Raw genomic sequence first — 12,511 nt, 5'->3', positions numbered from 1 at the left:
AAAATTCCTTCAGTAGCACCTTAAAGACCAACTAAGTTTTTATTTTGGTATGAGCTTTCGTGTGCATGCACACTTCTTCAGATGCCTATCTGAAGAAGTGTGCATGCACACGAAAGCTCATACCAAAATAAAAACTTAGTTGGTCTTTAAGGTGCTACTGAAGGAATTTTTTTATTTTGCTATTTATTGAGTTATGTAGTGCCACAACCCCTGCTGAAACCAAATGGAAGTCTTAGTAGTTGAACAGAATTGCAAGGTCTTCAGGACAGGGACCTATAATCTTTGTTTCACTCAAGCAGAGGTAGCCCGTTTGTTCCCTCCAGAAGTTGATGGACTAAATTTCTAATAATCCATGACTATTGGCCATGCTGATAGGAGTTGTGGTCCACAAAATCTGGAAGGTATCACATTGGTTAGCTCTGCTTTAAAGCACTATGCACGTATGTGGAACTGTATAAATAAATGGCAACAATGGTGATCACACACCCCTCTCCCAGAAAACCTGCTCGTTTTATTGTCATATATGTAGGTTATATCCAAATATTGTCTCCCACGTATTTTCTACTTCTCAACATGAGGGTTAGAATACACATTAAGAAGAGAATGTCAAATTCTCTGGGATCTTTGACTGCCACCATGTTTGTCACTGGCCACTATCTTTTGTTGCCCATTACACTGTTGTGGCCATGTAGTGACCCCCCCCAAACAAAAAAGTTGGAAGAGAGCCTAATAGAACCTGGGCTACTAATCCTCAAGATTTTAAGATTAAAATCTAATTGGTCTGAATGCCAGTATTTGTGCTTAGTTTCCCATTGAGTCAGCCTTGTATTTATATGCTCCCTTTTAGACAACACAGAGCTTTATACAGGTGGGTAAGTGGGTAAGCTACAGCAGGAAGGTAAACGGCGTTTCCATGTGCTGCTCTGGTTTGCCAGAAGCGGCTTTGTCATGCTGGCCACATGACCTGGAAGCTATACGCCGGCTCCCTCGGCCAATAATGCGAGATGAGCGCGCAACCCCAGAGTCGGTCACGACTGGACCTAATGGTCAGGGGTCCCTTTACCTTTTTAAGTGGACTAGCAGAGGAAAGATGAGATGTTAAGTCCCTCTTTGTATCTAGCATGGCAACCAAGAAGGCTTCCAGAGAAGAGAAGCCCCCATTCTTCACATCCAGCAGAGAAATGCAAGAGGGATCTTCTCTCTTCTTGGCCCGTCTCTAGCCAGCTAGTAAATTTAATAAATAAATAAATATCTTGCCTATTATGAAGAGTATTTCAAGGTGGCTTACAGTAGAATCCATTTAAAATACAAAGATAAAATAATAAATCCAGCAGCGTTTCAAGACTCCATTTAACTATTTCTGACAAATGGCTGGTATACTTGATCAGGTAAGTTTTCAGCATGTGCCAAAAACTGCATGGTCACTTACCACTTTGTTGTTATTTACTGTCAAGACTGGACAGAGAAATCTGAATTTCTCTCCTGGGTGGCTGAAACATGCCATTTCCCCTTTCAAAATGACTTGCAAAGGTTCTGGGGGCAGAATTCTTAGCACAGAATCTTTGTGTGTTCGTGGCTTCTCAGACTTGAGTGGTGGATCCTCTTTCTTGTTCAGCAAAAAGTGTTTATTCTCCATCTGAAGGGTGATTGGGCAATGTGAAAAGCAAACTTTTATTTTATATTTAATAAAAATATGCTTTACTGCTTCTTTGGTGTGTCACTCTTCTCAGATAAAAATGAACGAAACTATTGTGCTGATTACTCACATTGAAGGATGGCTGCAACTGTGCTGGGTCAGACTTTACTGCTGGGTTGAAGAGGCATTATATTTCTATGGTACTGTGTATGCAAAAAATGTTAGACCTATCTTTGAAGCTGAATTTTATTGGTATTGGCACAGAAGATTACCTGTCCCAAATATGGTATAACTACGGTACCTGTGGAAACAATGACCTGTCTTGCCAGCTGTTGAGAAAATAAAGCTGTTGCCAGCTGTTGAGAGAGAGAGCCTTGGTGGGCCAAATGCTGTCTGTCCTTTTCTATTCTCCCTGTAAAGGAGGACTCAGAAAAATCTTTGAAGCAAGATCTCTGGCCTGGATTTTAGTAGATGGGATTCTATTGTTGGATATTATGCCTTCTGACAGATTGCTGGTGCTGCCAATGTGGTACATCTCAAATGGTCAAGGAAGCAGTTTTTATTCCTCCTTTACCTAGCTGCTGAAATCAGAAAATCTGGCTGGGGAGAGGACTTAAAAACCTCAAGAGCAGGGACATTTGGAGAAGGCTGGCTGCTTCTGGCTGCTTGCTTCTTTTGTGGTCTCCAAAGAGCTTGGGAGGAATCCCAAGCTTCAGTGGGTATAAAAATTATTTGGTATCACCAGCTTCTTCTTGCTGATGCAGTGCTATGAAATCTAGATCTCTGTGTTTGTTATTTATTGGAAGGTTGTTTTTTAAAACTGACATTGGACAAGGGGCATAGGAAGGTTGTTTTCTTGAGAAGCTCTTCTTTATTTGGGGTTCAGCTATCTGAGAGTGCAAGAAGATCATGTGGGTGGATGTTTGCCTTAGTTTTGAACTTGTGTCAGCCTCCAGAAATTATTCTTAAGGAACAACTACTGTACAGTATTTGGTTTAGCTGTCTTGGTTTTGATTAGCTGCAAGTCTGCTATCAGTAAGGTGCCCAAAGTGTTGAGTACTCCTGGCCCCTCCCTATCACAGGCAGGAGCAAAATGAAAAGGCGGATACATTTACCGGAAGCTTGCTGAATTGGACTATTATTGGGGCAAGGTTTGTACAGTATATGAATGTGTGCGTTATATTCTGTGTTTCTCCGAAAATAAGACACCGTCTTATATTTATTTTTCCTTTTTTTAAATTAAAAAATAAAGCCACTATGGCTTATTTTCAGGGGGTGTCTTATTTTTTTCCTCCTCCTCCTCCTCCTGCCGTGGCTGGCATTGCTGCTGCGCCTATCACTATGTCTTATTTTCGGGGTATGGCTTATATTCCTTGAATGCTTAAAAATCCTGCTATGGCTTATTTTATGACTACGTCTTAAAATAGGGGAAACAGGGTATGTAGGCACACACATGGAAATGAAGCTTTTATTTGGGCAGCGACGAGACATGTCCCGGGCTACTTCTGGAGCCCATCCCCTCCCTTTCCCATTTGATTCATGTATGTGAATAAAGGATAAGCAAAATTTCTCTGTCCAAGAAGTTAGGAGGAAAATGTAGTTGGATGTTAAAACATCTAAAAACTGGACTCCCTCCCAACCCTTAGCTCTTTGAGTGATCTGGAAATACCATAACCTGTTTAGATCTTCTTAGGATGAGACATGGCAATTGTCTGCTGCACGTTTTTTTTCCTCACTAAATTTTTCTTGGACTGCATCTGTGATTGTGCCAAACTCCACTTTTCTGGGAGGTCTGAAGTTACCTTAGTTATTTGATGTATACTCTTATAGTCTTGCTTAAAATCTCATTTTCACATTCCTCTGGGAGTCAAGAGTGCCTTGGACTACATGAGCAGCAGACCTCAGCTTTTTAAGTGTTGCAGAAATACTGTGATGATTTTTAATATATATGCATGGGATGCAAAGTGTGCTGAGCCGTGGAAGTAGCTGCAGTGAAAAATCCTGCCCATTTCTCAGTTCCTAGATAATGAAACCAAAGGTTTGTGAAGTGGATGAATCCCAGGTGAGGCAGGAAGACATTCTTTGAAAAGAGAGAGCCTAGTGTCCTGGATCTGGGCCTTCCTACTTGAAGGGAGCAATAGAGACCCCCCCCTCCCCCAAACTGAGGAAGCTTTCCCCCCTCCCCACATGCCAGCTTAGTTTGCCCAATTTTCTGTAATTACTCCCCTCCCTCTTTTTTTTGATTTTTTGCCTAAATTTGGAAGACAGCCAAGTCTGAAAGAGGCAGGAAGGAGCCGGTTGTGTCAGCTCAATTTTGTATTGGTTTTTTGAAGCTTTGCCTGCCTTATAATGTGTCAGCCAATTGATGCATCAATACACAATATTGCCTACATTGAACTGCAGCAGCAGTTTTAAGCAGTGGATATTCCAAACCCTACCTAGAGGTGCTGGGGTGTGTAGTTAAGCCATTTGGCCTGTGGTGAAGGTGGGATACTCAGCAGAGCATTTCACAACTCATTTCTTCCCTAGCTGCTGCAGAATCGCCCTGCAGTGCTGCCAGCTGGACCTCCCTACCCAGTAGTTGCAGTCACCACCAACCCCAAAAGCAAAGGAGGGAAACTGGGAACAGCCAATTAATTGTTAAATCCTGGGATGCTGGAGCAGCAATTTACACAGAGCACAAGACCCATTCCCCAGCCCTCTGCTTCTCCCTGAGAATAGGGTAAATTCCACTCTGGTCTTAGACTTCCAATACTAGTGTGGAACCCAATGCAGTCTAGGTGTGTTGTGGATTCCCAAACCCTGAGGGAGGCAATCACTCGTCCAATTGTGAAATTTTATTAGAAATATCTCCTTACGGGCTCCCGGCCGCGGGATCACATTCATCCAGTGCTTTACCAGCTGCACTGGCTCCCGTTGGAGTACAGGATCAGGTTTAAGGTGCTGGTTTTGACCTTTAAAGCCCTATGCGGCTTGGGACCCTCGTACCTATGGGACCGCCTCTCCTGGTATGCCCCGCGGAGGACCTTAAGGTCCACAAACAATAATATTCTGGAGATCCCGAGCCATAAGGTGGCTAGATTGGCCTCTACTAGAGCCAGGGCCTTTTCAGTATTGGCCCCAACTTGGTGGAACGCTCTTTCCCAGGAGACCAGGGCCCTGTGGGATTTGTCATCTTTCCGCAGGGCCTGCAAGACAGAGCTGTTCCGCCTGGCTTTTGGGTTGGACTTAGCCTGACCCCTGTGTTTTCCTCCCTCATGGCCTGGATTTATGGACTACTTGAAATGAGGCTGCATTTTAAATTTTAAATTTTAATACTGTATTTTAATCTGTATTTTAATTAATTGTTTTTATGTTTTATTGTGGTTTTGTTGGTGTGAGCCTCCCTGAGCCCGGTTTTTGACTGGGGAGGGCGGGGTATAAATAAAAATTCATTATTTATTATTTATTATTATTAGAAATACCTCTTATTAGAAATAACAGATAACGGAAAAGCAGGCAACAGGTCAAACAGAAAAATACAGTGGTACCTCGACTTACGAATAACTCTACTTACGAATGTTTCTACTTACGAACGGAGCTCCATCCGCCAACTTGTATGCGGGCTAGATAGGATTTTTTCTACTTACGAATTTTTAGATAGGCTTGCTTTGACTTACGAATTTTTTCTCCCAATGCATTCCTATGGGGTTCGACTTACAATTTTTTTTTACTTATGAATGTGCGTTCGGAACGCATTAAATTTGAAAGTCGAGGTACCACTGTACACAATAAACTGTAGTCTATTCACTGCAACATGGTATTGCTCGTCCGTTTAGCTGAGGGTGGTGAAGCTTTGTGTTGGCATGGAAGACCTGGACTGGATTCCCAGCAGTGAGATTAGGAACAAAATGCAATGGCAGCTCGGCCTTTAAAGGCTCTCCTGCAGCTGGAGGCCATGTCTTCTGGCTCATTCTGATCAGTGAAAGCCAGAGTCAGTCTGGTAGATCACATCTCCAAAGCAGCCCTTCTACCTTTGATAAAGCTGGAGGGAGACACATGATAACTAGGGCTGTGCGATGTAGCAATACATCGTCCAAAATTGGTTTGAAGTCCACATTGTGATAACAGTTTCATAATATTCAACTTGGAGATATATCGGCAAAAACACTATGTAAAAAATTGTGATATGGGATAAAGGGTGAAGCTGGTCATCACTCCTTTCATTATTCCTGCTGTCCCTGTTGCTCTGTACTGTACTATAGCAACAGTTGTAACAATATGTTAAAAGTAAGTAAAAATGTATCAGTTTTAGACCCCTAAGTAGTAGCAGTTGTCAGGACATTACCATAGCTGTCAAGTTCTCCCTTTTTTAAAGGGAAATTTCCTTATGCTGAATAGACTTCCTCACGAGAAAAGGGAAAACTTGACAGCTATGCATTACCCTGTTTGCTTCTACCTAGATCCATCCTTATTTCAGACGTTGTGCTATATTGGTGTATCACAATGTTGACCACCAGGCATCGCTCAGCCCTAGTGGTAGCCCAGCTTAGAGAAGTGGTGGGGCAGGGGACCAGGGTCCTGGGTCGAATGGCCCAACTAGCTCAGTGCTGTTTACTTTCCAAGGCCTTGAGCGGAGTGCCATTCCAGGGCCACGTTCTTGGGTCATTTAGCTTGGGGGGTGGGAAGCATTTTTCAGCTTGAGGACCTTATTTCCTCATTGGAGAAACTTCTGAACAAGCCACGCCAGTGGTGGCCAGAGGCAAATGTTTGGTGTATCAATAGATGTGAATCCTAACCTTGTATTATTATTATTATTATTATTATTATTATTATGTTATTAAAATTTGTATACTGCCAAACATCCATAGATCTCCGGGCGGTTCACAACATAAAATTACAATATAACAAACACAAAAGACAGAAATCATCATCATACGCCGCCCATCTGGCTGGGTTTTCTCAGCCACTCTGGGCGGCTTCCAGCAAAATACAGTGGTACCATGGTTTTAGAACAGCTTAATTTATGAATAACTTGGAAATAAAATGCTGCAAACCAGGAATTAGGTGTTCCGGTTTGTGAACTTTGCCTTGGAAGCTGAACATGTTCCACTTCCTGTTGAGTGTGTTCCATTTGTAAATTGAGTCCCCTGCTGCTAATCAGAGGCTTCCTGTTGTGTCTGTTGGCTGTTGAGTCCTGAACACCCATGCAACACAGAGGTGATATTTGGAGCTTCTTCTTTTTTTGCGTTTTTGTTTGTGTGGCTTTTTCGTTTTTGTGACTGTGATTTGTTCTTCGTTTTATGGGACTGCTTGTGACTGTGGCTTGTGACTTCATTTTTGTGACTGTGGCTTGTGACTTCGTTTTTGTGACTTCATTTTTGTGACTTCGTTTTTGTGACTTGTTTTTGTGACTGTGTGGAACCCAGTTCAGCTACTGATTGATTGATTGATTGTGTGACTGCAGAAATGGATAAAAGCCCCTGTCTTATTTATTTTATAGTACAGTACTTTGATTATTGCTTTCATTTTATGAATCAATGGTCTTGTTAGATAGTAAAATTCATGTTAAATTGCTGTTTCAGGGGTTTGTAGAAGTCTGGAACGGTTTAATCCATTTTGCATTACTTTCTATGGGAAAGCACGCCTTGGTTTTAGAGCACTTTGGTTTTGGAACAGATATCCTGAACAGATTAAGTTTGGGAATCAAGGTACCACTGTATAAAAACATAATAAAACATCAAACATTAAAAACTTCCTGATACAAGGCTGCCTTCAAATGTCTTCTAAAAGTTGTGTTGTTGTTTATCTGGTGGGAGGGTGTTCCACAGGGAAGGGTCCACTGCTGAGAAGGCCCTCTGCCTGGTTCCCTGTAACTCTTGCAATGAGGGATAAAAAGAGGGGGGGGGAGAGAAAGAACACAACACATTTAAAAGGGCATTGAATGTCCATCAGCCAAAGGCCTTATTAAAGAGGAATGTTTTTGTCTGGTGCTTAAAGGTGTATAATGAACCCCCCAGCCAAATCTCCCTGGGGAGAGCATTCCATAAATGGGGAGCCACTGCAGAAAAGGCCCATTTTTGTGTTGCTGCCCCCCCTGGCTATGTTTTCAATCAAACAAAAACCAGCAGTTTCTGAGTATGATGCGTGGTTGAAACTATGGAATCAACCATTGAAGTTTACTGCATGTGCCGCCCTGAAAGAGAATGTGTGGAAGATGATGTATAGATGGTATTTAACACCAGCAAAACTAGCTAAAATGTATAGGATGAGTAATAAAATGTGCTGGAAATGTAATGAGAAGGAGGGAGAGTTTTATCATATGTGGTGGAAATGCAAAAAAGTCAAAAGATTTGGGAAATGATATATAATGAACTGAAAAAAATTCTTAGGTATACCTTTTCCAAAAAACCTGAGGCATTCTTATTAGGACTTATTGGACAAGAGATTGCAAAGGAGCACTATATAATATTTTTGTATGCGACAACCGCGGCTAGGACTTTGTTAGCCCAAGAAAACCCAGGAATTACCAACGATTGAAGAGTGGCAGACAAAAATGATACCGGTAGACTATGCAGAATTAGCAAGACTGACTAGCAGGATCCGGAACCAGGGGGAAACAAGGTTCCAAAAAGACGAGTAAATTTGTGGACTATATGGAAAAGAACTGTAGAAGTTTAAAGACACTTGCAGGACTGAAATAAATCCTACGAATTGACTTTAAATGGATGGAATAAAGGAACTGCGAGATAAGAGTTGAAAAGAAAACCAAATGAGGGTAGGGAGGGAAGTCAAGCTCGGCAGAGCATTGGGAATGAGAAAATTAGGAAGAATTGCCAAAAAGATAATTGTGTGTGTGGTATTTGTTTTTTGAATGTTTGTTTGTTTATTACAGGTAGGTAGCCGTGTTGGTCTGAGTCGAAGCAAAATAAAAAAATTCCTTCAGTAGCACCTTAAAGACCAACTAAGTTTATATTATGGTATTTTGCATTGCAGCCATCAGCAGCCATTAACAGCCATCTACAGGTTTACCACTCCCATCAGCCCATCACCCATTCCCACCCACCCCCACCACCCTCTATATACAGTATATATATATAGGGTCTGACACTTCTGTTTCTAGTGTATCTGAAGAAGTGTGCATGCACACGAAAGCTCATACCAAAATATAAACTTAGTTGGTCTTTAAGGTGCTACTGAAGGAATTTTTTTGTTTGTTTATTGTTTTTAATGTGTTTATTTGGAAAATTCAATAAATTGCTTATAAAAAACAACAACCAAAAGCCAGCAGTTTCTGCCTACACCCCGAGCGCCTCTTCTCACCCACCATCCAGGCAAGCAAGAGGTTGCATTCTAGCCAAGGAAAAGGGAGCATAGCTGCCAAGTCTCCCGTTTTCCCCAGGAAATCCCCGTTTTTCCAGCTGTTCCTAGCTGAAAAAACGGATTTTTTCCCCCCCCGGTTTATTCTGGCGCGGCGGCCATTTTGGAACTGGGCAGAGCATGCTCAGAAGGGACTTTTGATGCTGCTCTGCCCAGTTCCAAAATGGCGGCAGCGCTACTTCCGGCCTGCTATTTCCGGCCCGGTCCCTTATTTCTCTGACAGCAACTTGGCAGGTATGAGAGGGAGGAGGGCATGGAGCAGGGCTAGTGAGGGGTGTGGCCTGCAGCAAATCCCAAGGGCTACGGTCTGAAATTCCTCACCACTAATATAGATGAAGATGTCGGTCATCTAACCTGGGACTTTTTGCATGGAGTGCCTTATTCCTAGGAGCTGCATTCCATCTCTAGCATGAGGATGAATGGTGCCATTTCTCTTTTAGCAACCAGAACGGCAGAGACAACTTGGGAATGTGCTTTATTAAAAACCCATGTGGACATCAACTCTGTCTTGGTTTCAGCCCTGTAACTGAAGCTAAGGAAGGGCCTTGTGGGTTGCATTGCTCTCCCCTCCCTGCCCCCTTGGAAGATCTGTGTCAGTGCCTTGTGCTGAAATGATGAGGTGTGCCACCCTCTGCCCCAGGCCCTGCTTCAGTGGCCATTTCTTAAGGTTTAGGGCAGTAGTGGGGAAGTTGCGGGCCCTCCAGATGTTCACCAGCCCCACTCAGCATGGTCCAATGGGAAGGGATGATGGGAGTGGTGAGCCAACAACATCTGGAGGGCCATAGGTTTTCCACCCCTGATTTGTGGCATTTTGCTGTATTTTTAAACCACATAAAATAATAAAAATATCTGAATAGCTCTCAGTAAAAATGCACCAACAATAAAAAGGAAACAGTATTTAATATAATTATTTTAACGGGATTTTTAAAAACATGCTGTTTGCTGCTTTGGGGGACTTTTTTGGCTGAAAAAGTGGTGTATAAATACATAAACTGCAGCAATAAGTGGTAACTTGGCTCAACAGCATCTTCACGTGTGTGGGCTCTTGACACTGTGCAGCTGTGAATTTAGGAACAACTCAAGGCATGACTTTCTAGGAGCAGCTTAGTAATAAACATACTTATTTTATTTGTTTTTCAGGTACTTGTAATACAAGCCCATCCATGAGTCAAGCTTCCTTTTTTTAAAGTCATGGATGACAAGGCCTCTGTTGGAAAAATCAGTGTGTCTTCAGACTCGGTATCCACTCTTAACAGCGAAGATTTTGTCTTGATTTCCAGGCAAGGGGATGAAACACCATCCACCAATAATGGTAGTGATGATGAAAAGACAGGGCTGAAGGTAAGAGGCTGTAGTTCAACTCTGATCAGACTGAGATGGGAGTTCAGTATTGTGGGAATGGGGGAAGAAGGGAAGGTATATCTGCACAGCATGGTCACTCTGTTCCATTTGTCAGCAGCTATTTGCTGGAACTGGCTTCTGCAATCCCAAAATAAATTGTTTTTAAAGCATTTTTACACCGCTCTTCAACTGAAAAGGGCTCCCAGGGTGGCTTGCAAAGATCAGTGATAAGACAAGTCTTTGCCTTTAGACTTACAGGATAAAAGGCATGATACAAAATAAAAAAAAAACATTTGGAAAGGAGAAGGAGGAAAGCAAAACTGGGCATTAGGTGGGTGCTAAGTACTTTGTATTAGGTGGGTGCTAAGTACTCTTGCCAGGGACCCAGGTGGCGCTGTGGGTTAAACCACAGAGCCTAGGGCTTGCTGATCAGAAGGTCGGCGGTTCGAATCCCTGTGATGGGGTGAGCTCCCGTTGCTCGGTCCCAGCTCCTGCCAACCTAGCAGTTCGAAAGCACGTCAAAATGCAAGTAGATAAATAGGAACCGCTACAGCGGGAAGGTAAACGGCGTTTCCGTGTGCTGCTCTGGTTTGCCAGAAGCGGCTTTGTCATGCTGGCCACATGACCTGGAAGCTATACGCTGGCTCCCTCGGCCAATAATGCGAGATGAGCGCGCAACCCCAGAGTCGGTCACGACTGGACCTAATGGTCAGGGGTCCCTTTACCTTTACCTTTAAGTACTATTGCCAGGCTGGATAACTTTTCAGTCAAAGTGCAGGCACAGTGGTGATGGGCAGAACAAAAATCAGACACTGCCAGAGGTCAGTAAGTTATATTCCATCCATTCAGAAACCAGAGGTTTGTGTGTGTGCACATACCCTCTCACACCATATCACTCCATCTAGGCAAGCAAGAGAGATTATTACAGCTGAAGCACACATTCCGGCCAGACGAAAGCATTTGAGGAAGGCCAGTGAGGAGTGCAGCCTGGGAATGGAGTGTGGCCTGCTCACATGAATCAGTTCCTCTTTTAGGTACAGGTACCTGTAGTGGCTCTCTCTGGAGCACTGCTTCTGCCCTCTTCCCTGTTTAAATCACATGGCGTGGCTGCTGCTTGTGACTGCTGTGGGTTAAACCACAGAGCCTACGGCTTGCCGATCAGAAGGTCTGTGGTTCGAATCCCTGCAACGGGCTGAGCTCCCATTGCTCGGTCTCAGCTCCTGCCCGCCTAGCAGTTTGAAAGCACGCCAAAGTGCAAGTAGATAAATAGGTACCACTCTGGCGGGAAGGAAAATAGGTACCACTCTGGCGGGAAGGTAAACAGTGTTTCTGTGCGCTGCTCTGGTTTGCCAGAAGTGGCTTTGTCATGCTGGCCACATGACCTGAAAGCCAATAACGCGAGATGAGGTCTTTAAGCTGAGGCTTGACAGGCATATGTCAAGAATGCTTTGATGGTGTTTCCTGCTCGGCAGGGGGTTAGACTGGATGGCGCTTGTGGTCTCTTCCAACTCTACGATTCTATGATTCTATGATTCCCTGTTTAAAAAGTAGGGGCCTGGCCCAGCTCTGCTCTTGAGCAGGGTTTTGAAAAACAATTCGAGGTCACAGTAATTACCAAACGGAATTATCTGGCTTCCTAATCTGGAACTCCACACTGTGTTAGGCTAGAGTGTTTATCACCGACCAAGGTTAGACACAGTGCTTGATAACTTGGATGGCTTTGAGCCATATCTTGCTTCTTGTCTTGGCTGTGATATTTGAGTGTGTTTGGGTGATTGCTGTCTACATGCTTAAGGGAAGCAGGGCAGCCTCAGATGAGTCCTGGGGGAAGCCCAAGCCAAGTGGAGCCTGTTAGGTTTCCTCTCCTAGTTTTGGCCTCTTACTTCACTGAAGAAGTGCATAACTCTGTTCATGGAAAGAAGGCTCTCCATTCTGGGCAGAGAGAAAACATTCCCTGAAATACAGAGTGTGAGTGTTGAAAAATAGTGATGTGGGTTTTCTGGGGCAGGGGTTGGATTGTATGGGGGAGATCTGTGCAAACTAAGTTAATTTGCATCGGAAAATTGTCAACTTGCCTTGGAAGACTTTCTGATGCCCTACAGTGATGTAGTTTAGCATATTTAATTCACTTGTACAGTCATACCTCGGGTTACAGATGCTTCAGGTTGCGTGTTT

The 12,511-nt window shown here is 43.4% G+C and overlaps 1 protein-coding gene across 2 annotated transcripts in view; it reads left to right on the top strand.

Moving 5' to 3' along the window:
- RABGAP1 (RAB GTPase activating protein 1) overlaps positions 1-12,511 on the top strand; it is a 101,554-nt gene that overhangs the window by 6,237 nt on the left and 82,806 nt on the right. Inside the window, exon 2 of one of the 2 annotated variants that reach the window (XM_060270299.2) lies at positions 10,136-10,336. The exons of the other annotated variant lie outside the window; for it this stretch is intronic. Within the exon in view, the coding sequence (XP_060126282.1) occupies positions 10,187-10,336 (150 nt within the window). The 5' untranslated portion in view covers positions 10,136-10,186. The remainder of the gene's footprint in view (positions 1-10,135; positions 10,337-12,511) is intronic. 2 annotated transcript variants of the gene reach the window in all.

This window comes from Zootoca vivipara, chromosome Z2 (assembly GCF_965207765.1).
Source record: "Zootoca vivipara chromosome Z2, rZooViv2.hap1.1, whole genome shotgun sequence".
Taxonomy (NCBI): Eukaryota; Metazoa; Chordata; class Lepidosauria; order Squamata; family Lacertidae; genus Zootoca; species Zootoca vivipara.
The sequence above is the reverse complement of the archived record's forward strand: the minus strand, read 5'-3'. Positions and strand labels throughout refer to the sequence as shown.